Genomic DNA, 26,806 nt, shown 5'->3' with positions numbered 1-26,806 from the left:
AGCTTTTAGTGCCGGGAGTGTCCGAGGACAAGTTCAGCTCGCCAGATGCAGGTCTTTCGATTTGATGCCCGTAGGTGACCTGGGTGTCGTTATGAGGATGGAATGTTGATGAAGACGACACATAAACCCAGTCCCCGTGCCAGCGAAATTAACCAATTATGGTTAAAATTCCCGACCCTGCCGGGAATCGAACTCGGGACCCCTGTGACCAAAGGCCAGCAGGCTAACCATTTAGCCATGGAGCCGGACTATACAGACATTAAATGACCTCAATGAAATAACATTGACATTAATTATAGGAATTTGTTTAGGGACAAAATACAGAAAGTGATCTTCAGGGATGAACAAGAAAGAAAAAGAAAGCAACCACATAACACAGAACAGATCCAGAAACAGATTAGAACGAATGAAACAGATGTGGGTGGAGATGAAGAAGGAACATAGCAAGAATTGAAGTATTGATTTAACGGGCTCTGTAAAAATGCTATTTGATTAAATAAATAAATAAATAAATAAATAAATAAATAAATAAATAAATAAATATACTAAGAAAAACCCTCGGTAATAGGTGCGTTGATGGACAGTGGCGAATGAGACCAAATGAGGATTTGTACAGCAAGACAGAACCTCTCACAGCGTCAATTAAGAAGAGACGGCTATTATTTTACGGTCATCTCTTGAGGATGACTGATGATCGGCTAACAAAAAGAATATGGAATTTTATTCAATCTAAGGCAACAAGGCCGGGATGGTTCCAGGAATACGAAAAAGATCTGAGGCAGATTGGTATTTCAGACTAAGAAATTCATGAAAGGAATGCATTCAGAAGATTGGTGAACAACTATCAAGGTTTCCAAATAGCATCAACTTCCAGAAGACGGAAAGGATCTTTGTCTGAAGAGCATAAACAGGCACTCGTCGCTGGGCTCAGAAGATACTGGCAGCAAGTCAAAGCCGGAACAAGAACAAGACCTAGACACTGAAATGAAGTTGGTTGTTACCACGCAGTCCATAGAGGCTCAACTCGATGTATAAAAGAAATAATAAATAAATAAATAAATAATTCAATTTTGGCCATCTAAGGACCACGGAATGTAACACTTCTTTCTTTTCTTGACTTCCAATAGTTATTTATCCTTTCACCTTGCTGTTTCCGCCTCCCTTGTGCCCAGACGTTATTACTTGTCCTCTTCTCATTCTCCTGCAAACCCTTGAATTTTTTTTATCAGTCTTGCTCTCCCTCTACTTCTCTTACCCTCCATGACCATCTCCATTATACTCCTAGGTAGCCTATCTTCGTCAATTCGCCGCGGACGGTTTATGCGCACAGCTTCATCAATCGAGTTCATTTCTAACTTTGCCTTTATCACCTCATTGTGACTGCCCCCTTTCCATTCTTCCTACCTGTTTGATTCGTTATGCTCAACTAAGGAGTGCGTTTGAACTTATCAGCACGTTTTTTTTTTTTTTTTTGTGCTTCTCTTCCCAATATCCCAACGGCCGTAGCCGTGTTGATACGCCGGATCCCGTGAGATCTTCGAAGTTGAGCAACATTGGGCGTGGTCAAGATTTGGATGGGTTGCCACGGGAGGAGCGGAAAGGAACTGGCCACCCTACCGTACGTAAACTCCGGCTCAGGCACACCTCTACGGAGGTTTCTTTATTAATGCCAATTTCATTTAGGTGATTTATCATTGATAAGGCTAAGTTAACAGTTTTCTTTGAGAGCCCGTTATTATCCATTCTATATAAGTGACCATAAAATTGTAATCGACGTTTCCTGATTGTATCTGAATTTTTTTTTGTGTGTGTGTGTGTGTGTTTTGTTAAGTTGCTTTACGTCGCACCGACACAGATAGGTCTTATGGCGACGATGGGACAGGGGTGGGAAACAAGCGGCCGTGACCTTAATTCAGTTACAGCCTTAGCATTTGCCTGGTGTGAAAATGGGAAACCACGGAAAACCATCTTCAGGGCTGCCGACAGTGAGGTTCGAACCCACTATCTCCCGAATGCTGGACACTGGCCGCACTTAAGCGACTGCAGCTATCGAGCTCGGTATCTGTCATTTTTCTGTAACTTATATTATAAATAAATAAATAAAGCTGATTAAATATGAGGAATGTCCAATGCCATGCACTCAGTATTTTTTGGGTGACTATACACAAGTACTTACGCTGTCTCTTAGTTCTTGAACGGGGAACTGAAGTTGAAATCTTACGACTTTTTGAAATTAACTATTCCATCTTCATAATCTTATTCTCATAGTTCCTTGAACCAAAACAAACACAATGGCATTTGAATACATTACTATGCGACACATCACTGATCTTTTGCGTGTTTCTATCGACTCTGTTTTAGCCTGCCATTGTGTGTTTCTAATGTCTTTTTTTAAAGCTTTTAATTTGATTAAATATATGATTTCATTTCAAATATCGTACAATGCCTTATTCCATTTTAATACATTTTAATTTAATTTGAAATCATTTAATAAGAAAATAAGGTATTACGAATTAGATCCACTGATTATTTTAAATTATAATCATATTCTTCATCATCATCATTTAAATTTTAGTCAGTGGGTAAATTATAATTCCATTTCGGTTTATTTCGCGCCATTAGTGACTGATGACCTACATGTTAGACCCCTTTAAACAAACAACAGCGTCATCTTTTGCGCGTATCATAGAGAAACAATTCACTTAGTTTGCTTGCTAATACTGTATTTCCTACAACCTCCTGAAAAGTCGGAAGCTCTTCCAAATTCACCTGCTCGTATGGTAACGGAGTTGGCTATAAATGGTGACTTTGTGTCAGTGGTTGAGGTCTTGTGTCTCGTTTAAAATCAAGAGAATTATTGATTTTATTCAAAATCTTAGTGAAAATCATCATCAATATCATAGGTTTCACAGATTGACTCCAAAGTCTTTCCCGTTTGTTTACTTCTGACCTGTTACACGTCTAATTCTCTTGTAATGAATGCACTGAATGTACTGAGAATGAACATTGAACTGGCGAGGAAAATTATTCAGGTGTTTTCTATGGAATTTGCTGAATTTTGGACGTATTGTAGTGGGGCCATGGAATACGACGTATGTGCATTTCTTATTTTCTGTAGAAAACATATTAGAAGGGTAGAATTACGCCAAAAAGTAGGGACATAAATATGCGATTTTACTGCTTTACATAGACAATTACAGTATTTTTCAATTAAGGCCATTGCAAAGTTGAAAATTAAATGGCGTATGGCTTTTAGTGCCGGGATGTGTCCGAGGACTTCGGCTCGCAAGGTGTAGGTCTTTTGATTTGACAACCGTAGGCGACCTGCGCGTCGTGATGAGGATGAAATGATGATGAGGACGACACACACACCCTGCCCCTGTGCCAGCGGAATTAACCAATGATGGTTAAAATTTCCGACCCTACCGGGAATCGAACCCGGGACCCCTCTGACCATGGAGCCGGATATTGCAAAGTTTGTAATCATTGCTCATTTTGTTATGTATTATGAGAGGTAAACAAACCTCAAATTTAGAATCATATATACCAAAAATATTGCATGATGCGAGGGGGAAAAAATGAGAAATTTGAACAATAAGATGATTTCGTTTAAAACAAAATTGATGTATTTTCGCACATTCTCGTAAAGCATCCTTCACGGCTGTTGCTACCTCTAAAGTCATCCTTCCTATTCCCATGGATGGATACAAGTTTCGCCAACGAAATAGATTCGAAACTTATATAAAATCCTTTTTGAAGAATTACAATAATTTTCTGTTTTTAATATCCACCATTAGAAGAAGTACATGAGTGAAGCCGTGGGCAATTATTATTACTATCATTATTATTATTATTATTATTATTATTATTATTATTATTATTATTATTATTATAGTAATCTTTTTCTTCTTTTTTCTTTTTCATTTTTGATTTGCTTACCCTCTAGGGTTGGTTTTCCCCTCGGACTCAGCGAGGGATCCCACCACTACCACCTCAAGGGCAGTGTCCTGGAGCGTGAGACTTCGGGTCGGGGATACAGCTGGCAAGGAGGACCAGTACCTCACCCAGGGGGGGGCCTCATCTGCTATGCAGAAAAGGGACCTTATGGGAGGATGAGAAAATCGGTTGGGATAGGCAAGGAAGAGGGAAGGAAGCGGCCGTGGCCTTAAGTTAGGTGCCATCCCGGCATTTACTGGAGGAGAAGTGTGTAACCACGGTAAACCAATTCGAGGATGGCTAAGGTGGGAATCGAACACCCTCCTGAGACTGAGTGGACCCCGTTCCAGCCCCCGTACCACTTTTTCAAATTTCGTGGCAGAGCCGCGAATCGAACCCGGGCCTCCGGGGATGGCAGCTAATCATACTAACCACTACACCACAGAGGCGGAAATTTATTATAGAAATACCTAGGAAAATTGTGAGAAGTAGGTCACGAACGATGTTGCTCAATACATCGTGCAGTCTCTGGCTGGTAGATTCTGTTAACAACAGAACGCTGACACACACACACACACACACACACACACACACACACACACACACACACACACACATGACGTATTTACCACAAGTTGACACGACAAAACAAAAAACATTGGATAACAGAACATAAATTCATTGGTCGTGGCTGTGACAACTGTGGATGGTATTGAAACCTTCTCGCCGTCGGTGACAAAAGCCCTCCTGTCAAAATGACAGGACTCATAACAATGTTGAGATCACACCTACTAACTAATGCATTGTTTGTTCTGGTATTGAATGTGACTGTCAGGTTGAAATCTCGACACAACAATACCACGTGCACGAGAAAACAATATTCTTATTGTAGAAGCTATTTTTAGAGTGAAGATTGAAAACTATTCGTTTTCATTGTGACTGGTTAATAGAAAAAACACTCGTAAATCAGATCTTTTGTAACATGTTGGCTGCCGTGGGGATCACCTGTGTGTGTCATGATAGAGGATGGATTTATATACAATTAAAACGACAAAATATGCATACATTTATGCACTAAAAACAGGAATATATATTGCATACTATGCGAAATACTTGTTTTTCCTCTATGTATACGGTTGATCCTTGAAATATTCACTGCTGAAAGAGAATGCTTGTAGCTGCTTTTTTTCTTTTGGCATGATTGTTAGTGGTTACTGGTCTTCATACAACTAAGAGATGAGTGTAGGTTATAAATCCGGAGAGCTCGCAGTGCACTAAACAGGCGCTAATTGGGGTAATCACTTAGATCCTGGATTTTTATGCATTAATAGGTTAGAATGCAAAGTTTCTGAAGCGAGCAGCAAGTATAGTCTACCTTCACAACGATTATGCTATGGGGTTTGCATAAACATTGGGGGGTACGGCCCATCAAAACGCCTATAATTTATGTTACTCTCGCTACATTACGGAAGAGCGGGTGGCCGACACTTCCTATTAACCAAATTTAGTTTGCAATCTAACCTGTTACGGCATGAAAATCCGGGCTTTAGTAATCATATAAATATGATTGTAAATAAAGGGTACAAATCTCTGCGCAAGGTTATGAGGGCATTTAGGGGTTGTAGTAGGGATGTAAAGAAGGGGGCATACAAGTCTCTGGTAAGACCCCAACTAGAGTATGGTTCCGGTGTATGGGACCCTCACTAGGATTACTTGATTCAAGAACTGGAAAAATCCAAAGAAAAGCAGCCCGATTTGTTTTGGGTGATTTCCGACAAAAGACTAGCGTTACAAAAATGTTGCAAAGTTTGGGCTGGGAAGAATTGGGACAAAGAAGACGAGCTGCTCGCCTAAACGGTATGTTCCGGGGCTCCATGGCTAAATGGTTAGCGTGCTGGCCTTTGGCCACAGGGGTTCCGAGTTCGATTCCCGGCAGGGTCAGGAATTTTAACCACCATTGGTTAATTTCTCTGGCACGGGGGCTGGGTGTATGTGTCGTCTTCATCATCATTTCATCCTCATCACGACGCGCAGGTCGCCTACGGGTGCCAGATCGAAAGGCCTGCACCTGGCGAGCCGAACATGTCCTTGGACACTCCCGGCACTAAAAGCCATACGCCATTTCAGTACAGAGATGGCGTGGAATGACATTAGTGGACGAATAAGTTTGAGAGATGTCTTTCAAAGCAGGAAAGATCACAATATGAAGATAAAGTTGGAATTCAAGAGGACAAATTGGAGCAAATATTCGTTTATAGAAACGGGAGTTAAGGACTGGAATAACTTACCAAGGAAAATGTTCAATAAATTTCCAATCTCTTTGCAATCATTTACGAAAAGGCTAGGAAAACAACAGATAGTGAATCTGCCACCGGGGCGACTGCCCTAAATGCATATCAGAGATTGATTGATTGATTGATTGATTGATTGATTGATTGATTGATTGATTGATTGATTGATTGATTGATTGATTGATACTGAATAACAGGAAAGATGATAGGTTAGAACTATAAAATATTGATCTGAATTGGCCAGGTCGGGCTAGTGACAAGATCATAGGAGCAAAGAAATTGGCATTATTTAGTTGCACTCCTGTCTCAGTTTTATTTCTTCTATATAAATAAGCATACATTTTGGAGTGGGATGGGTTGGGTCCTAGCATGTATCGAGGAATACACTCTCCCCTCTGCTACTTCAGTTATCGTTATAATTTTTCTATGATTCCAACTTATGACCCGAATACCAAAACGACTCCGAAAAAAAAAAACAAAGTTACACACTGTCAAGCTGTTGTTAATATTGTGGACTGTCAACAACAATGCATTGTAAAGGCCTCCGGCGGCGAATAAAATTTGTAAATATTCATTCATTTTCGTTGTTTTATCGATTTGAATATCAATATATATCTTGTTTTAAACAAAATAATAAGAAAACTGCATTTATATGCGTGTATGTAAATAATATGCTCATTTATATGCACTGTAAAACTTGGCCGTTCGATTTCAGATTGTATGAATTGACTTTACTTCGTACGGAAAAACTATATTTTGAAATAAACAAAACGTGGAAGTTGGTTTTACGTACCACCGACACAGATAGATGTTATGGGGACGATGGGACAGGAAATGGCTAGAAGTGGGAAGGAAGCAGCCGTGGCCTTATATAAGGTACAGCCTTAGGATTCGCCTGGTGCGAAAATGGGAAACCACGGAAAACCATCTTCAGGGCTGCCGACAGTGGCGCTGGAGCCCACTACCATTATCTTCCTGTGGCAGCTGGGTAAGGGTGTCATTGCATTATAAACTGGCAGCCAACGTGTTAAAAGGGAATTTATTACATAATTTTACAACTTTACCAATTTTCGGACGCATACATTTTTTGCATTAATGAAACACGCGACAGGAAATATTTTGTAGCGGTTTGGGCAGATTTTTCAAATCGTATGGTGCTGATATGCCTTTGCTGGCGGGATGCGGTGTTTATAGTGCACTGTACCTCCTAGTATGGGCTAGAATAAATTTGTTACTTTCATCGATCTGTCTCAGTTTTATCCGTGGCTTTGACAATATGCAAGTGACTGAGGTATGAGTGATGCTAGTAATGCCATTCCTTATGCAGCCAATCCCTGTTATGGTGTGAAAATATCGCACATAGGGTCGGTTGGTGTGTGCATTCCAGTGGGCTTGGCAGACTGATATGTAATAGCAACTTCTTCTCAATGAGGAAAGCAACGGGAAACTACCTCACTCCTCATTTCCCTGGTATGCCTCTTCAGCGACACCGAGGCTATTTATGACATCTGTTGGCGGAGCTGTGGAGGATCAAACCAGCCTTCGGGCTGAATACCCATCATACAACACCACACGTGGTGCTGAGTAAGGAAATAGTTATATTTTTTAGGATTACATTAGTACGGTCGGTTGAGAGCGTAATTTACATATTTTGCGTCAAATACAAAGTCTACTCACTGTGGGTGGGGGACGCAGACGAAGAATACACACATGGTATCCACTGCCTGTCGTAAGGAATGATCGAAATAGGACCATGAGACTACTTGTAATTAGTACCATCACGCGGGGAACACTATGGGTCGCCTTTACTTGCGAGTAGTACCACTATGTTAGTACCTGTGACTAGTACCACTATATGAGCAACAACTGGCACTTCGACGTTTTCGAAAGCTTATAAAGGTAATTAGTGGCGTGTAATAGTGCATTATGCAACATGCCTATAATGGAAATAATTAAGACACGAGAGTGTTTTAATTTCCATTATAGGCGAGTTACATACGACTGTTTATGCTCAACGATAATTATAACTCTGTTTAAATATTAATAAATAGAGCCCGGATTTTTATGCGTTAATAGGTTAGAATGCAAAGTTTCTGAAGAGAGGAGCAAGTATAGTCTACCTTCACAACGACCATGCTATGGGGTTTGCATAAACATTAGGGGTACGGCCCATCAGAACTCCTATAATTTATGTTACTCTTGCTACATTGCGGAAGAGCGGGTGGCCGGCACTTCCTGTTTACCAAATTTAGTTTGCAATCTAACCTGTTACGGCATGAAAATCCGGGCTTTGTTCATAAATTTCTGTCGAGATGTCGCTTCACAGTTGAGTTTACTGAACAGAGCGCATGCGCTGGGTAATTGATTTTCCGTGAGTGGATCGGATACCTTGACAATGCCATATGTTTTCAAAGTTTTGATAGAAAGTTATCATAACCTATCTCTATTTCAAATATAAATTGTTTGTTGTACAGATGGTGAAGTGAATTTGTGGGAATGTGGCGTGTGGTTGTGGAATATTGGAAGTAGAAGGTGCATTAATGTTAATATATGTGTCCGACATGTTTGATTTTGGAAACAAGTGCGAAGTTAATGCGTTGAGCGCAGGTGCGTTGCTATCCTTACCTAACTGGTTAAACATTTGTATCATAATGAAACTTGAACTATAATAAGCCTCATTGAGATTCACTTTTCTTGCATAATATTTACAGTATTTATATTTCGGCATCGTCGAGCATATTATTATTATTATTATTATTATTATTATTATTATTATTATTATTATTATTATTATTATTATTACCTCAGTAACAGCTTGCTTTCCAGCCAAGTGGCCGAAGTCCAATTCCTCTGGATCATAGTTTGGAATGTTTATCCGAAGACTCAAACGAAATAGTGAATTGAACCAGAATGTCTGCAGCGACTCCAGAAATATCTCGGGTGAGCTGTTGACAATGTTAATTAGCCCACGGTGAATGTGGCTGAGCTCTCCAGTGTTAGGAAAAATTGGGCTTGGTCACTACGAAAGTAGGTGAGCTCATGTTGTTCTCTGGTGGAGAACGGATCACCCTATAATACATTTTGTAAGTGCTTAGAGCAAACGATAATTCTATATCAAAGGAAATGTAATTCGCTGAGATGATTAAGGTTTTGACTTTATATAGTAAAAAATTTGCGCATTTCTATCTTTAATATTATGGGAGATACAGTGAGAAGTGTTCAGCTTGTCGGAGCATTATTTCACCATAGGCTCTTAACCGTCTGCCCTTAAAGTAGTTCAACTTCACTGGCATTTGATTTCTTTTGTAACTTCCCTTTATCAGCGGAAATGACACAATTTGCACTCGCTTCCTTCTCTCCAGTGTAGTTCTGGTCGTAACTTGTCTTGTGTCCGCGTTTACAGGGCAGCAGCTCAGTGCTGTTCTTGAAGAGATGGCTACCCCTCCCAACATCCCCCTCCAGCCGATCCCCACTGCGGGGCTGCCTGACAGATGAACAGCTGATTCCATCACCAAACTGTTGTTGTTATTGTTGTTGTTAAACAAGTAAGTAGTAGTAGCAGCAGCCAGACCTCAAACCACCATCATGGAGGAACCAGAGGTTATACCGCAGACATTGTTGGAAAAACTTCTCTTCTACACGACTGCCTTCTTCGTTCTCCTTGGCACGTTCAGCCTCTTCGCTTTCCTTTTCCTGGTGCCTTTCGTTATCGACCCGGCCTTCACTACCATCTTCATGCAGTTCGACGTGGAGCCGGCCCTGTGCGAGACGATGGACGTACTCACGCGTAAGGGTGCCTCAAACTGCTCCTGGAGTTCATGTCGAGAAGGGTGCACCAAGGAGGTTTACGAGTGTACTCAGATCAGGGTGAACTATAAAGTGGCTGCACAGGTAGCAGAAGAGGTAGTTGAGACAGACTTAGAGGTAGAACTGAATGAGAGGCATCTAGTATTAAGTGGTTCTTCTTCATCATCTTCTACTGTTGCTCCTCATCCTCCGCCATCATCAACAAAAATCAATTCACCATTACCCTCACCTACCAAGTCCAAAAGAGCGACCACCAGCATCGCTGTTGTTGAAACAACATCAGAACATAATAATCAGTTACGTAATGTGACTCCGACAGTGACTGCGAGTGTTACAAGAGTGAAACGTGCCCTCCGGGAATACAATTATCTTGACTATACCGATCTGGACAAAGAGGACTTGATTGATGGAGAGGAAGAGGAGGATGAGTATGAGGATGCTCTGCCTGAGGAGAGGTATGGACTCATGGGTAACGATTCCGAGTGGTACTACACGGGTGCCAAGTTGTTCCCTAATGTGAAAGGCTGTGGGTATCCTCCGATGCTCAACTGCAGCATCTTCTACAAGCAGTACGCTGTGGAAGGGAAGAACTTCTCTTGTTACTATAGTAAGATAGACCCAGGTCTCGTGATCACCGAGCTGGACATGCACCAGGTGTACATGAATCTCGTGTATGCTATGGCCATACCCATCCCGTCCTTCATCATCTCAGTCATCTATCTCACGTTCGCCTACTTTGTTATCTACAATGAGGAAGAGGAGGATCCTGCGCTCGTCGGTGCTGATGGTGACCCCGACGCGCTGGAGACGGGAGAGAATGGAGTGACGCCGCTCCCGCAGCAGCTCACCAGTGGTGCCATAACTCCTGGGAGTGAGGTCTTCAGGGAAGACCTTGCCTCGTTCGGTCATCAACTGAAGGTGGCTATGGCTGACGAGATGAGTAGAGAGAGCATCGCGGATGCTGTGCCTGTGTCCACCTCCATCCCGGGGTGAGTCTTCCTCTTCTTCTTGCACTCTGCTTTCAACTTGCTTGCCAAACATTGCACCAGTGTTTATTGACAGCATCGATACAATATCTCGAGTTTGCTTATCAGACCTTCAAGCACCTGTCTCTCTTGTAACTCTGCAATATGATTTTAAATATCCAGGAACCTGTTCATCATATTCCTGGATATTGAAAAGGCAAATGGAAGTGTTGCAAGAGGGAAAATGTGGTAGTGCTGAGAATGTGGCAGATGCTTGAAGGCCTGACAAGCAAACTTCAACCTGAACCAGTTGCATTTCAAATTAGCATAAAAAAGTAACATTAGATATACGGAACCCCTATCATTTTGTGTATTCTCCCCGCCATTATCAGCCCCTCCGCAGCATATTTCTTCCAATGAGGGGTGACGATTCAGATTCGGAATACAGTCAGGTTACAATTTCAATGGAGTTTAAAAACATCAAAAAGTTAAAATTTAATTGTTAGTGCTGTTTTACCTTCTTTTTTCAGGGTTAGTGGGGGGGAGGTATGTTAATCGCGTTCTCAATAAAGATAGAAATGAATGATTTGTGGAGAGTCGCCCATTATCTGTATTACTATTTTTTTCTATTTCGCATAATGGAACTTTCATATTTTGTAGTAAGGTCGATGTCTGACTAGGGAGGGTGCCTCTTGCTCCGAATAGCAGGCCTCTGACAATTCACCGATCGATAAGTATTTTATACTTTGCTGACAGGTAAGACAAGCACGGAACATAAATAGCTTGCTTCTCTAGGTCCACATCCCGAGCCCGATTTGAGCCTGAGTAAGCGGGAAATAACTAGGTATTAATAAATGCCTGTAGAATTATTAAAATCAATGGAACTACCAACTAGTAATGTGGCCTCCTCTTCTAAGTTTGCTTCTTTGAAACCATTGAAAACTGTATGAAACTATCGTCTCTTAGGTCTTCTTCTTTTGCTCTCCATAACCGAGATCATTACTAATTGAGAGACTGTGGGAGAAGCTCTTATCCCTCCATTGTAACGTTAAGATGAAAAGCTGGGTTTTTTTGTTCTGATGAATTGGTGTATGACACAGAGACTTCACTTTTAGGAGTAGGTACTCAATACTACTGCAAATTGCATCAGAAGAATCGTGCTTTAAACTTTTCCTACGGGGTTATTAACCTTTCTTTAAAGACGCGCCTAGTTTATTTTAGCAGCAAGACCATCCATTTGTTCTACATGGTACAATACCTGGATGTTCTTGTAGTCACACGTTTGTTATCCTCCTTATAAAATAATGTTAATAATGGAAACCGTTTTTTTACTTATTTATTTATTTATTCATATCAGAAGCAATACATCATATAAATTATTAGTTAAGAATGAGAAACAATAATTAGACAACTGGTAAAAACACACTAGAGGTACATTCAAAGTGACAATTATATCATATCGGACCAGAATTTGGCGAGATCTCGACCATTTGGTGTCGCCTTCACTAAATCTTGCATGGTGCAAACGAGAGGGCAGGAGTTGCAATGAAGGAGGTGCGCCATGATTTGTTCTTTACCGCAGGCAGAGAGGGTTGACTCTTCAGATAGACCCCACTTCTGCATATTGATCTTAGATCGACCTACCCCAGACCGCAGCCTGTTCAGACTCTTCCATGTAGACCACGAGTCTTCATAATCGGCTGAGAGAGTTTCAGATGAATCCATCCATCCATTGAAATGAAGGTTTCTGGATCTCCAGGAAGTTAGTCTTGATCACTGAGGTGACTCCAAAAGGCATTCAGTAGAATGTAGGAAACATTGAAACCGGTGAAGGTTTCTGGATCTCCAGCAAGTTAGTCTTGATGACTGAGGTGACTCCGAAAGGCACTCAGAATTTACAAAACATGGAAACCGGTAATACTTTTCGATAAAAGCACACAATCCACAGTTAACATAAAATAACAAAGCCATATTTAAAACAGTGCTAATGTCCACAATAATAAACAAATACGTTCTGTTTCAGCACAAATTAAAAATTATTATATCTTTTTCTCGGAATCCAAATACCATCATATGTAAAAATGATTAAGATTGACATTTGAAACGAGACTAAAATTTCAAAACTGTCCATATATAGTATAGAAATTACTTGGTGACCACTTTGTATTGATATTGGTCAGGGTTTAGTCCACGCTGACTGATGTTCGACCAGGCGTACCATTTTCAGATAAAAACTGACCGCCAATTTAATTTCTGTATAACGGCAGATTTTATGTAGACATTTTTGATATTTTAATCTTATCTCAAATATAACTGTTGATCATTTTTAATGTAGGTAGAACTTAGATTCCAAATAATTACTATAATTTCAATTTGTACTCATACAGGCCCTATTTGGTTACTATCATATTATTTTTTTAAATTCCAAACTTTTTTAAATTTTAATTTAATCGGACATAGATATTAACTGAAACAAATGTCGTTTTTTCTTTTGTTTACCATTTGCTTGACGTCGCACCGACATAGATGGGTCTTATGGCGGCGATGAAACAAATCTAAATGTCATTAAAAATAGTTCTTACATTTAGCTAACTATTTAAAACAATTAAAATAAGATGGTTCCACGCTGATTCAATTAATAACCAGTATTTGACAAAGGCAACACGTTGGGCGCCATTTATTTGAAATTTTACTCTGTAGGCCGTAACTTAATTTGTATACCCTTTGAAAGCGGACACCCGTGTCCGCCATGAACTAGCAGTAAATCCAAAAATAGTCACCGGTGACCGCTGAGGTGCTCAGCATGTTGCGTCTTCAGCGCAGAGGCTGGTTGGATCCTCAAAAACAACAAAACCCGCAAAACCAATGGTGGCGACGTTATGAGGCGTCCAAGGCATGATTAGGAGTGAAATATTTAGCCGTTGCTTTCTTCACTAGGCTATACTGACTCTGTGAGTAGCACTTTTCATAACATCTAGACGTATTAGTAGTGTACCGAAAGTCTTGACTCAGCATCACCCATACATCAGCAACTTCCATATTGTCGCAGACATAAATGAGACTGAGACTTTAGTGGAAGCTACATTTTGATCTGTTCTGAGCCAAGAAATATCCGAAAACTAAAATATGCGAGACTCAGTCGAGTTGCCGGTTATTCCTTGTGCCGTGTGTAGACATACTATCGGAAAATACTTACGATTTTGGCAACTAGTCTGTAAACTCTCTTTCTCCTTTCTGACTGCCTGTTTCAGGGTGCTGTTGCAATGAGGAAGATAAAGGCATTGGTCAGCTGATGCTTGGTGTCCTTTGTAATAAGACGGTACTTCAAATGGAGCTGAGCTAGCCATTACCAACCTTCTCCCGATTTCATTTATGCATCCCTACTGAGTTGCATATCAACTTGTACTAACCCCATAAAATCCCTGTGGATGGGCGTGGTAGAATACTCCATGGTATCCCCTGTCTGCCTGTCAGAAAAGGCGACTAAAAGGGGCCTCTCGCTGAGTTTGGCCTTGTTTTTACTTCTGTCAAGCTCCTCACTGTCATCTACCCTATCCGAACTCTCTGAGTCAGCTCTTCTTCTCTTTCGACCCCTCGTCGTTCATTTTCACGCCCTGCGTGGTCCTGCGTTTTTTTTCCAGATACCTTCATTCTTCGAAGTGTCAGAACTCTTCCCTTTGATTAGTGTTAATAAAGGATGGTTGTCCTCTTAAAACAAAACATCATCACCACCACCTACTAACTACCCCCACCCCACCCCCCGAAATGATGGCGACTATAATGTTTCATTCCGCAGTCTGTATTAATTATGTAATTTTGTAATTTTTTACTCGTATAGTAGGAGTTGAGAGGACATCAGTGATGTGGGAAAAGAAATAGAATGAGGATCGCGGAGTTCTTGCTGCTAGCTCTTCGATTATGATTAACCATTCGCGAGGCCTGCTCTCGGATAGATGGGAATTCCACTTGTTTTAAAAGGAGGAGCTGCACAAGCCGTATACTTACCACACAGTATATAGTAGCATTTTTCTTGCGCCCATATACCAGGAATCAGTAATCAACCCTGAACGAGAGCTTAAATAGCAGTTAAACGTACGTGGTGATAACGGCTTAGACTTTTATTGCTTCTACTTACTTGTAACAGGCTCTTATTTCCAATTCATCCTGTCCTATCTATCCCGGTCAACTCCTCATTTCTTCCAGTTCTGATGTTACTACTGTAGGTCCTTGGAAAGCCTATGAAATCTTTCACCTTCGCATTATTATTAATAGGGGCTGATACCCTCGTGTTTTGCCGTTGAAAACAAGTCTTCACTATCATCCCTACAGAAAAAAGAAAAAAGTTATACTGTACATCTACCATTTATTGTTCTCATTTCAATGCATTCCATTCGACTTAGATGAGTTCCCTTCAGTTTGTCTAAAACTGTTCTAATCTCCAGACCAGTGCCAGGAATTGCTGTATATGTCCATATTACCCGAGCGAGCAAGAGAAAAGCGGTTTTGTTCCAATGTGAGCAGGATTTGTACCATTCTTCAGTGGTTATGACAAGCCGGCCCTAATCTAGATACATGTACATTATCGTGTCCATAAATATTCACCAAGTTTCTTTGCACGTTTTATTGATGTTGTCTCACATACATGTTAAATGGTGTTTTTGGTGCTTGTAACTTTTAATGCACTAATAAATTATATCTCTCTGATTCTTCAGATTGCTGATTGTTTAAATCAGTGTTACATCTTGTATTTGTGTACACACGCGTTGTCTTTTTGCAAGTGTTTGGTGTGTTATTCTTACTATTGTTTGTGTTCTTGCACGTGTGTTCTTTCATCTTTGCTACTTCAGACTGATGATTTTCCAACTGTTGGCATGAAATAATTTGGGTAAATAATGTGAAAATTGATTATTTTTTGAATTTTCGTATAAAGGAATCATGCTTCGGAAGTTTAGAAGAAGTTGTAATTATTGTTAACATTGATTTTTTTTTTAAATTAAATGTTGTAATTATTGTTAACATTGATTTTTTTAAAAAATTAAATGTTAGACAGTTTATATTAAATTGTTAATTCACAAATCAGTAATAGGTAGGTACGTAAAAAACATGAAATGAGGATAATTATTTTCTTATACAATTATAATTTATGATACTTGAGAATCTCTATGTAAATAATCCTTAAATTGAATCCTTAAATTTTTATGACTCAGAACATATTGCCTCAGTTGAGCCCCATTGAAATAACGTTAATTCTATAAATTTTCCCTGTTATCGGAGTTTCGTTGATCGTACCAGTAAATAACACAGAGGTCTTCGATATTTAGGCACACATGAATTCCAATTGAACAATGAAAGCAAGCGTTTAAACAAATTCACTACTCACCCATCCAATGAAATATATCAGTTACACAGGATACTTTAGGATAAAGAGAAAAAAATGTTTTTTATTAGCTAACTGTAAAGGAAGAAAACCTTAAGTGACATAAAATAGATAGATTATTATTCTCTTTTACTAAACAATATTTTAGCTTTTAATTGTCTTTTTCATTGATTCTATATCGATATCGTAATGAATAGATCCACAGACAGTCAGCAGGTCTCAATGAAAACTGGCCACAGTCGTTCATTTGACAGTCATCGAAACAATTATTTTCTTAAACTCTTTCTTGTGGTTCACTATAATGAATGATGACACAAACTTTCATTAAATTTGCATGCTGGTCGCAAAAAAATCATTTTCTTTCTCAGCGAGGAATGAGGAAAATGATACATTTTGTAATTCAATATAGGTTGTTCTAAAATTACAACAAAGAAAGTATCTTATCTATTCTTTGTTTTCCATCCTATATATATATATATATATATTATAAACGAAAAGTCAAGCTTAGTGTTACCTTATACAAATATGCGAATAAAAATGGCCTGTCTCTATAATATACAGCCTATGAATAAAAAGGGGGGGGAATAACGTGGATTCTAGAACCTGAGCGCGTAAATTCCCTTATAACCTCATAATTATTGTACAGTTTATTTTTATCATTATTAGTTGACCTGTAGCGTTCTTTCGAGTTTATTTTAGCTTCACTTAAGACAGGATCTGTTTTATAGATGATACTGTGGAGTATATCGTACCAATCATCGTAATGGTTATCACTGTTGCAGTAACAGGGAGAAGTCGAGCGAAGAAGGCTGTATTTTACATGTGCTGGCTTCCCTTCTTTTTTGTCTTCACAGTTTCATGTGTTTTATAACCAAAAATCTATCAGTAGGCTGGTTAGATATAAGAATCTATATTGTCGTTAAATAGTCTTTCGAAAATCCTTGTTCTGAGTCCGCCGAATGATGCTCTATGACAGCGTAAAGAAGATCGAATATTGGTAGTTCTAGGTTTGGAATATAGAATTAAATATCCTTTTTGTTAAGATAAAAGTTCACGCATTCTTAGTAGCGGACAAAGTTAAGTGACCCTTTTGAACACTAGTGCGTCAAGCAAGCAGATGTGTGTTAAATAATGACAATAATTCACACGCTATACAAAAAAAAATACAGAATATCAATTTAGATATTGCACATCCCACTGCTACCTACTTCACAAAAACTCCGATATTTTTAAATGATTATTTCTTCAGTGCCTGATTAAAACCGTATGAGTTAATTGACCTTTATTGTTCGTTTTTTTTCTTGTCGCCTAGAAATTAAATTCTCTGTTGATTGGTGAATTTACAGTCTTATCCATGATCGCCATGGTGTCCTTGAAAGATCTAAACTTACAACTTGAAACTCAATGTTATACTGTCAATGTTGTTTTTAATTTGTTAATGCTATTTTTAATTCTAATTTTGAGTCTATCTTTTTAAAATAATAATTGTGTATACACTTTCATACAGAACTTGTATCATAAATAACTTCTAGATAATTTTGAGTGAAAAGTGCTATTTTAATAGAGAAATGGTATGAAATAAAATTTCCTCTTACTTAAAATTTCAAAGGTGTCTCCTTGACAAGAGAAAAACATTTGTCATGCCCTGATATTTTTTAACTAAAAAACTTCGTAACATTAATTCGCTGTAAACAAACGTAGCTATTTTAAATGAGATTTATGACAGTTTGGAAACCACAGTCTGTGTTGTGTGTGTGTGCATGCAGTATTGTGTGATGTTCTTTCTCTAGGCTGTCGCTAGCGCCCAGTTACCTCCAGCCAGGCTATCTGCCGCCCAACAAGACCAAGAAGATCTTACCACCAATCGCTTGAAGTAAGCACATCTTTCTCTAATGCACTCCAGAAGGAAAGGTTTTGATCAACACCCCCTTCGGACTCCTCTTTTATCATGTAGAAAATATACGTATCTTCTGCTACCTGTGTCTTGTGACACAAGAATGTATTGGAGTTCTTCATACGATGCAGGCACCTTCATTGGGACTGATCGATTTAAACGTCGACCAAGAGCCTAGACAAAATGGAGATGTCTTTACTTTTCATTACTCACATTTTCCAGTACCATAATTCTTCGTCGATTCGTTTTCCCCACTTGCCTTTTGAAATACCTTGTCTTACATTTATCATGACTCAGACATTGAAACTATACCCGACCGCAGATTCATCTGTATCTGAAGCATACAGTGCATTTCGTAACTTACAACTAAAGAGTTAGTTTCTGGACAAATTATTAAACTCAACATACGAATCTTAAAATGTCCATTGCTATGGAAAGGTTACCGAATTAGATTTTGGAATCATTACGCCGAAAACTGAAAGTGGACGAACAATTGTAAATTCAGAAAATACGCATGCTTGAACCAAACATAACTTCATCCATAGCAAATCAGTTTTTGTGAGGCCTAATTGAATAAACGTTTGTATGTTGAATTAATGCAGTACATTTCCCTGGAGTGGGTTTCGTAATGAATTTGCGGGAATTGTTGAATGGTTCGCCATCGAAGTTTGGTTTCTAAGAATCCTTCAGCCATAGAACATTGTACAAAAATATCGCCAGATCTGCTTTCGCCATATTTGTTGGCGTACTGGCAAATGCCTTATTGGCAGAGGAAAAACCAGGCTCTGGGCGCATTTATGTAATGAATCTCCCTCACCCCCGTCTTTACCATCTTCTGTCTTACTTGTGAAAGACGTCGTACCATATCAGCACAACCATCTTTGGCGATGTCTCGCAATGACTGCTCTTTGTCATGATGAATGGCGGCTTCTCTTATGTGGTAATGGTTCCTGTGGAAACGATCTATTCATTCTGCGAAGACACCACTGTCGCATGTACTGGTATCGGTTGAATGCAGCGGATGTTCCAGTACTTTCCATCGCCATTCACGCAAGGGAGAGACATCACGGCATTAGCAGTGTGCCATCCTGATTTGTCATGAAGGCTAATGGAAGTCCTTGACAGAAAGTACCGTCACTTTGTTGTGAGTGCAGGACGGTCCCTGAGAGGCATCGTCAAAGATGGTAGACAAGGAGAAAACATTGCAACAGGAGTTTCCTCTGCCATAATAGTCAGGTACAAATTATAGCAGAGTTGGCATTTTTTTTCCAACCTGTAGACCACTTTGTTACGAAAGGTTAGTGACAATACAGCTTTCTCGGCCAGCTTGTAAATATGTCGGAAATCCTTCGGCACATCAAGCTATGCTGGCAAGCATTTGAGAGGCACTCAGCAATATTCTTTGAACAGTACATTCTCCTCGTACCTACTATGGCTGTGAAACCTGGACAATGGATGCGTTTCCAAAGGAAAATTCAGAACAGCACAGAGAGATCATTGCTGGGTTTAAAATGGAAAATAGGAAGAGGAAGGAAGACATCAAATCGCTCACAAAAGTCATGGACGTCCCTGAGAGAACAGTCACCTTGAAATATTGTTCACATCAAAGATGACAGATTGACGAAATTGGTACTGGAGTGAGTTCAAGAGGAAGACCACCGAACCGATGGAATAAAGTTATTCGGAAAATTGTTGGAGTTCATTGGCAGAGAAAGGCGCAAAACCGTTCCACATGGAAAGAACTTCCTAAGAATTACTAAAAAACCCGTAAGATTTTAAGAGCCCATATTATTTTTATAGAAGTGGCTGCTGCTGATGATGATGATTTAACTACTTGCCTAAGGTACTTACGTGCAGTCTGTCTGTCGATCAAGAAAAAACATATTTGTGTTCCGAAAAACAACCTGGCAGCATGTTTTTCGTGGCTTTTATTTATTTATTTATTTATTTATTTATTTATTTATTTATTTATTTATTTATTTATTTATTTATTTATTTATTTATTTATTTATTTATTTATTTATTTATTTTATTTATTTATTTATTTATTTATTTGACTTTAGCAGTTGCAAAGTTAGGTCTCGTGGCCCTCTCTTACGCTCAACCACGTAAATTAGAGGATAATACATATAAAATAAATGTTATATTCTGTTATAAAATCAAAGATAACTAAGATTAAATAACAGATTTGGAAAACATATAACGAAGAAAGACAGCAATCCTCAACAAATAAAATAAAAAGAAATTCAGAGCATAAAAGTAAAAAAAAGAGAAAAATTCATAATGAAAAACAAATAACATACAAACTGAAAAATATAAGCCAATGCGTAAACAGAACACAATACATAATAAAGTAACAGAAAAAGCAAGTATGGCAATAAATAGTGATCTATGTACATGAGTTAAAAGCTAAATATTATGTTCATTTACACTATAATAATAAAAATAATTATAATAATTATTATTATAATAATAATAAATATTATTATTATTTAATGTTAATTGTAAGAAAGAACAGTGTTCTTCAGCAGTACAGTAAAATGGGAGTGTTACTAGCCTACATTCCACAACCACACAACCTGCAATTCGTCTCAAATCAGACGAAACAATCAGCGGTATTCAGCAGATAATCTCTGCATGCAGTCTTAAATGTTGATATTGACTTAAGAGTTCCTGACGGCACCTGGAAGTGAATTCCAAAGTCGTGACCCAGCCACTTGATGGTCTCATACGTTGACCATAGCACCTCAGTTTTTATTAATCAACATGTATCTTTCAAGCCTTTCCGACGAACTTCATTTGATTGTGCTCCTCATGTTAATAATAATAATAATAATAATAATAATAATAATAATAATAATAATAATAATAATAATAATAAAATTAAAGAAAGATTTAGAAAGAAATAATATATGAGAAGAAGAAGAAGAAGAAGCTATGGACAGAGATATTTTTAGAAAGAGGGTGTAAGTATAAAAGGATTCCAAGGAAGATCGAACAAGAAACCTGGTGCGAAGTGGTCCGAGGTCAGAAGGAAACGGTATAATGAAAGGATGAAAGAATATTGGAGGGAACGGAAGAGAAAACAACGAAGTATGAAGAAGTGAACTGAAATTGGCACGTGGTCCTTAGCAGGCCTAATCGGAAATAAATGAAAGAAAAAGAATATGGCCTGAGATATATAACTGGCATTTTGATTTCGCTGCATTTAGGCTGCCTGCCTGTCAATTTCTACTTTCTGTTCTTCAAATGACAGTGAATTACATCGCTGATGGACAATGTATTGCTGAGTTTTAATTAATTAAACCCCTAATGTGTCGCTATAAATCTTTTTCAAGCAGAAATCGTACGGCATGGAGTGCCGAATGGAACATTTTCACCTACTGAGCCACTGTGTCAATGAACTGTGTTCTTTCTAAGTTAGAAATTTTCTTTCTTCCTGCTTGAAGGTGATGAGAAATTGAGAGAAGTCCATTACTCATCAGCTTCTATAGAAAAATCCAGATGGATTTCATCTGAGAAATATCTTTACTTAATGTGAGAGTTGTGTACACTTTTTTCCGGCCTTGCAGCGCGTGTTTCCGATAATATCAAGCGATTGGGCCACACCAGGTCATTGGATGGTTCATTGATTTCAGCATTGCAGTAAAAGAGGGACCATGAACTATCGTGTAGCCATAAATCAGATATTTCTGACCTATTCTCTAAGTCGGTATTGGAACCATCCATGATATGTGGTGAATATTTTCTTGTACATAGCCGAAGTGTTTTTCAGTGTCGTGTCCTCGTGTTGTTGACCAGCGCCAGGCGCTTTGCGTGTCTTGTTCCAAGCCAGACTGGACTATTGATATTCTCCGGATCTGGGTTGTTACTAGCCGCACTCTTTTGTTATGACTTGAAATGTTCCCGTTGCCTCGTTCTGTGACGAGGCTCATAAAAGTAATATGACTTACAGATTGTTGACGAGTAATACGAGCACGAGATCAAGATTCATATAATTGAACCGGCACGAAAGTTTATTCGTCAAAATGGAACACTTATAGAACAGCAAAACCTATATGGAATTAGAAATGAGGGGTTAATTCAGAATAACTGGTTCAGAAGAAATGAGAATAGAAGCCCTTGAAAATATGGTGTAACAGAATGATGTTGACGGTGAAATGGGAGAATCGAATCACGAATCAGGAAATGCATCTTGCGACAGTCAGGACCCGCCCAGTTCGTTTGGAGGGAAATGATTGGGGAAGGTTAAGACATAAATAAGACACAGAGATTCGTGTATTTTTATTTTTTATTTATTTATTTATTTATTTATTTATTTATTTATTTATTTATTTATTTATTTATTTATTTATGACCCAGCCGACAATAGAGAGACTCTAATTACAGCAGACTATGTACATATATAATGATTAACTAATAAAACATAAAATACAAACACACGTGCAAACAGACTGCGTTAAATTTCTTAAAAAGGAAGCCGTATTTTCCAACGTTGACTCAGTTAAATGTAATTTAATAGCTTTTCAGTCTGTTTGAACACACAAGTTCCATCTAAATATTACACTATAACATACCTGAAAAAACACCATTTAATAGTGTGTACTTTTGTTCCTTCGTGTCTAGTTTTACGACCAGATACCCTTCCTAACGTCAACCTCTTCAGAGAAGTTAATAAGTTGAAATGGACGACGTGATATACACTTCCTGACAACAAACAAGTTAAGCACCCAGGAGTGGTTGAAAGTGAATGAAACAACATATGCTGAAAGATCAATTGAACTGATTACAATATGGGATGAAAGAGACAACGACAACGCCGTTGGCAGTTAGAGGTGGAAGGTTTGCTCCAGGTCAATAGGGTGTCGCGCACCCCACCCCCACTTCTCACTCCCCGCCACAATGCATGCCCTCATGCGGTTCGGAATGGTGCCAAACAGCCCTTGGATCCTCTCCTGAGGCAAGTTCGTCCACAGTTGTTGCAGCTGTCCCTCCAGATCCCGCAGGTTGGTACTGGGATGGACTCCCCTTCCAATGTCATCCCACACGTGTTCAATGATGGAGAGGTCCGGGGATCTTGCTGGTCACGGGAGGACATCAACATGGTCTAGACTCTAGACAGTCCATAGACACACGTGCTGTGTGTGGACGTGCATTATCTTGTTGCAACACTGTCCCAGAGTACTGTATAATAAGGACACAGAATGTCGGTGACGTATCGCTGTGCCGTCAAAGTCTGCCGAAGCGCTATTAGGAGTGACCTGAATGCGTATCCTATGGCTCCCCACACACCATAATGCCAGGGATTACGCCTGAGTGTCTTTCCACAATATGTATAGGATCTGCCCTCTGCCCTCGACGCCGCCAAACCCGCACACGATGGTCATCGGAAGTTATGGAGAAACGGGACTCATCACTGAAGATGATACGACGCCAGTCGTCCTCTGTCCATGCCTCCCGGGCAAGGCACCACTCCAGACGCAGGCATTGGTGTTCTGGTGTCAATGGCAACCGTCGCATGGGGCGGTAGGACCCCAATCCGACGGATGCGAGTCGTCGAGACACTGTACGGGAACTCACAGGATGTTGTAGTCACCAGTACATGTTCGCGGCCGGTGTCGAAGTTATGGATCCCGCAATGCTTGGCGCACCATACGACGGTCCTCCCTCGGGGTGGTGTTTCTTGGTCGACCCGAACCTGCACGACGTGATCAAGTGCCCTCATGTACCCATTGAGTCCAACATTGGGCCAATGTGACCTCTGAATGGCTCGCATACCTGGCAATTGCTCGATACAACCAAACAGCCTCATGCAGTCCCACAATGCGACCTCTGTCAAATGCTGTCAGTTGGTCGATAGGCTCTCTTAACGCGTCCGCGAGGCATCGCGGGTGCTTCGTACTGTACGTAGTGCTTAACTGCTTGACTTACAACAGTTGACTGGTAACAACTTATCCACAACAGGACGATTTACTCACACATCAATGGTATGCTCTCTCTTAGTCAAACCCTTCATAAGGGTGTAGTGGCATCACGCGACAATCCTTTTGGTGATCTTCCTCCAGGAGTCCCTGCTTTGGGCGTGGTGACTGAATGTATACCGAAATGGGATAATATTGGACCACTCCTGGGTGCTTACCTTTTTTGTCAGACATTGTATGTTGCACGTGCGTGGAATGTGTCCTGGAAGTTTGGTCATTTACACTGTATATGTTTGTAAAGATTGAACAATAGTAATGTTTTCTTGTCACTATTGGAATTGCCTACTTAAGTGACATACATTGTTATTTACTTTGTGTACATCCATTGGGTGAATACACAAATGATACCAAAGCGAAAGTTTCATTAGGGGAAAAAACCTATTGTATATAAATATAATAATAACGAGAAATAAGAAAGCTAAACGTGACAGCTATGGCGTATGATTTTAACATTAAGATTTGGAGGAGTATCCATTACCTCAAGGACAGAAATCAGTGTAGTAAAATTATTTTCAGATAATTCTCATACCTGCCAACCCTTCCGATTTACCCGGAAACTTTCCGTTTTTTAACTCGTCTTCTGATTTTCCGATTTATTTTTACTTCTTCCTATTTTTTACCAATATAACCTCCAGTGTGGTCATTACTCTGGCCCTAGAATAAATTATTGTGTGTTTGTGTAATTTACGCAACCTCGTTCTCAAGCGTATTTATTTGATGCTTTATTTGGCGTGTGTATCGTCCGTCGCAGTTATAGGCCACGTGTTTTTTCTTGCGGTTCTGCGCTTTTCTTCCTGTCGAAGTCGTATGTTAATAATGTATGACACATACTGATCTGTTTTGTATGTGGTATCTTGGCGTATTTCAGTGCATTTGTGTTCATTCTTAGTTCATGATTTTAATGACTTGAATGTATTTCAGAGCGTTGTGTCGGTGACAGTTTCTGGTATTTTCTCTTGACATTGTGGCCACAAAACTTAACAAACGTTATCTCCAAGTGTTGAGAGATACCTATAAAATTGAATTTCCGTTCATGTTACAGTCTAAGAAAGGAAACTATTATGCATTTTTTCCGTGTTTGTTACATTTTCTTGTAAACATTATTATATTTTCTCAGTTTAAGATTTTAAATTTAATGGTCAATTCACCTTATAACTGTAGATACGTATGTCTTTTATGTTGTCCTCTTTTCATCGAAACCGCGACCCAATATACGCGATGAAAATCAAGAATTAAAACATCTTCCTATTTTTTTATTTCTAAAAGTTGGCAGGTATGAATTCTGTTCATATTCAACATTCACAAACTAGCGTAACACTCATTGGTATATCCTATATAAAACATGCTATACCTGCTGTTCGGCTGCTTTGTCATGATCATTGTCCGTCCGGTAATGAAAAATAGATTTTTTTATACGTTTGGCCCAGTTAGCTTTCTGTTTTCGAAGTAGGGCTACAAGTTGTTCATGAGTATATATAATAGAACTTTACGTGAGTTATGTTTTCTGTACTTTAGAAAACTCGCAAGAAAATTTTACGATAATGTATGATGTCGGGTTTTAGAAAATGAGTTATAACATTGAAACAAAGAGTTTTCGAACTCATATGCATATAACATATGACCTAAAAATTAATAAAATGCATTCTAAAATGTAAAAAAGTATGTTAAAAATTCATGTTTAAAAACTCTTTAGAAAATAATAGGTTAGACACAAACTTAAAAATTACATAATATAGGACTATTGCCTATCATGAAAACAAGGTCAAGGTAAATTCTAAACCATAATTAAATGAAATAGCTTTACATCCCTCCAAACAGAGTGCGATACATCTTGTCACCTTCATGAGTGCCGCATTGTGTGAGACATGTCAGTGCCTTGGCACGCACACTAGCTGTTGGGGGTCGTAAGCACAACCTTCGATATCAAGTTATACTCATGAGTAAGGCGCGGTTGTTGATGACCGTAAAGAATATTAACAAATACACTTAAAATTTTAAAAATGACTTCATTACTTTACCTAAAAATTTAGAAAAAGCATTACAAAATGTAAAAAATTAATGTTTAAAAGCCCTTCGAAAAATAATAGGTTAGACACAAACTAACAAAGTACATAATGTAGGCCTTTAATTTGTAGACTGCTCGAAGACGAAGAATACACAATACAATTAATATTGATTGAAAAAGAAACTGTTTGAAAAGAACTCGAAATAATAAAAGACGATTTGTGAAATTGAAGTCTATAAACGCATTTACAAAATTATAAGAAACAACTTGAAAAATTAATTTCTACAGAATTTAAAATATAAATATGGTTCAGAAACAAAGACTCGAAAGAATAATAAGACCACGAAGAGCCATGAGATTACTTGTGATTAGTACTATCGTGTACATTCCACCGAGGCGGGGAGCGGGCGCGCGGCATCACGACAGGCGTCCGTATGGAAGGAGCTGCTTTGCGCCGCGCTGAATTGCGTTGGTTCCCCTGTATTTAGAACGGGTCTACGTTACCTGGGATTAGTACCACTGTAGGAGGAAGACCATGGTTCTGCTTTAC

The 26,806-nt window shown here is 39.0% G+C and overlaps 1 protein-coding gene across 3 annotated transcripts in view; it reads left to right on the top strand.

The window, feature by feature from the left end:
- LOC136884650 (cilia- and flagella-associated protein 298) overlaps positions 1–26,806 on the top strand; it is a 611,731-nt gene that overhangs the window by 489,978 nt on the left and 94,947 nt on the right. The window contains exon 1 of one of the 3 annotated variants that reach the window (XM_067157462.2): positions 9,813–11,023. The exons of the other annotated variants lie outside the window; for them this stretch is intronic. Coding sequence (XP_067013563.2) covers positions 9,813–11,023 — 1,211 coding nt within the window. Of the gene's footprint in view, positions 1–9,812; positions 11,024–26,806 lie in introns of those variants that run through there. 3 annotated transcript variants of the gene reach the window in all.

Source organism: Anabrus simplex, chromosome 13 (genome assembly GCF_040414725.1).
Source record: "Anabrus simplex isolate iqAnaSimp1 chromosome 13, ASM4041472v1, whole genome shotgun sequence".
NCBI classification, from domain to species: Eukaryota; Metazoa; Arthropoda; class Insecta; order Orthoptera; family Tettigoniidae; genus Anabrus; species Anabrus simplex.
Note: the sequence above shows the minus strand (reverse complement) of the source record. Positions and strands in the feature narration are given on the sequence as shown.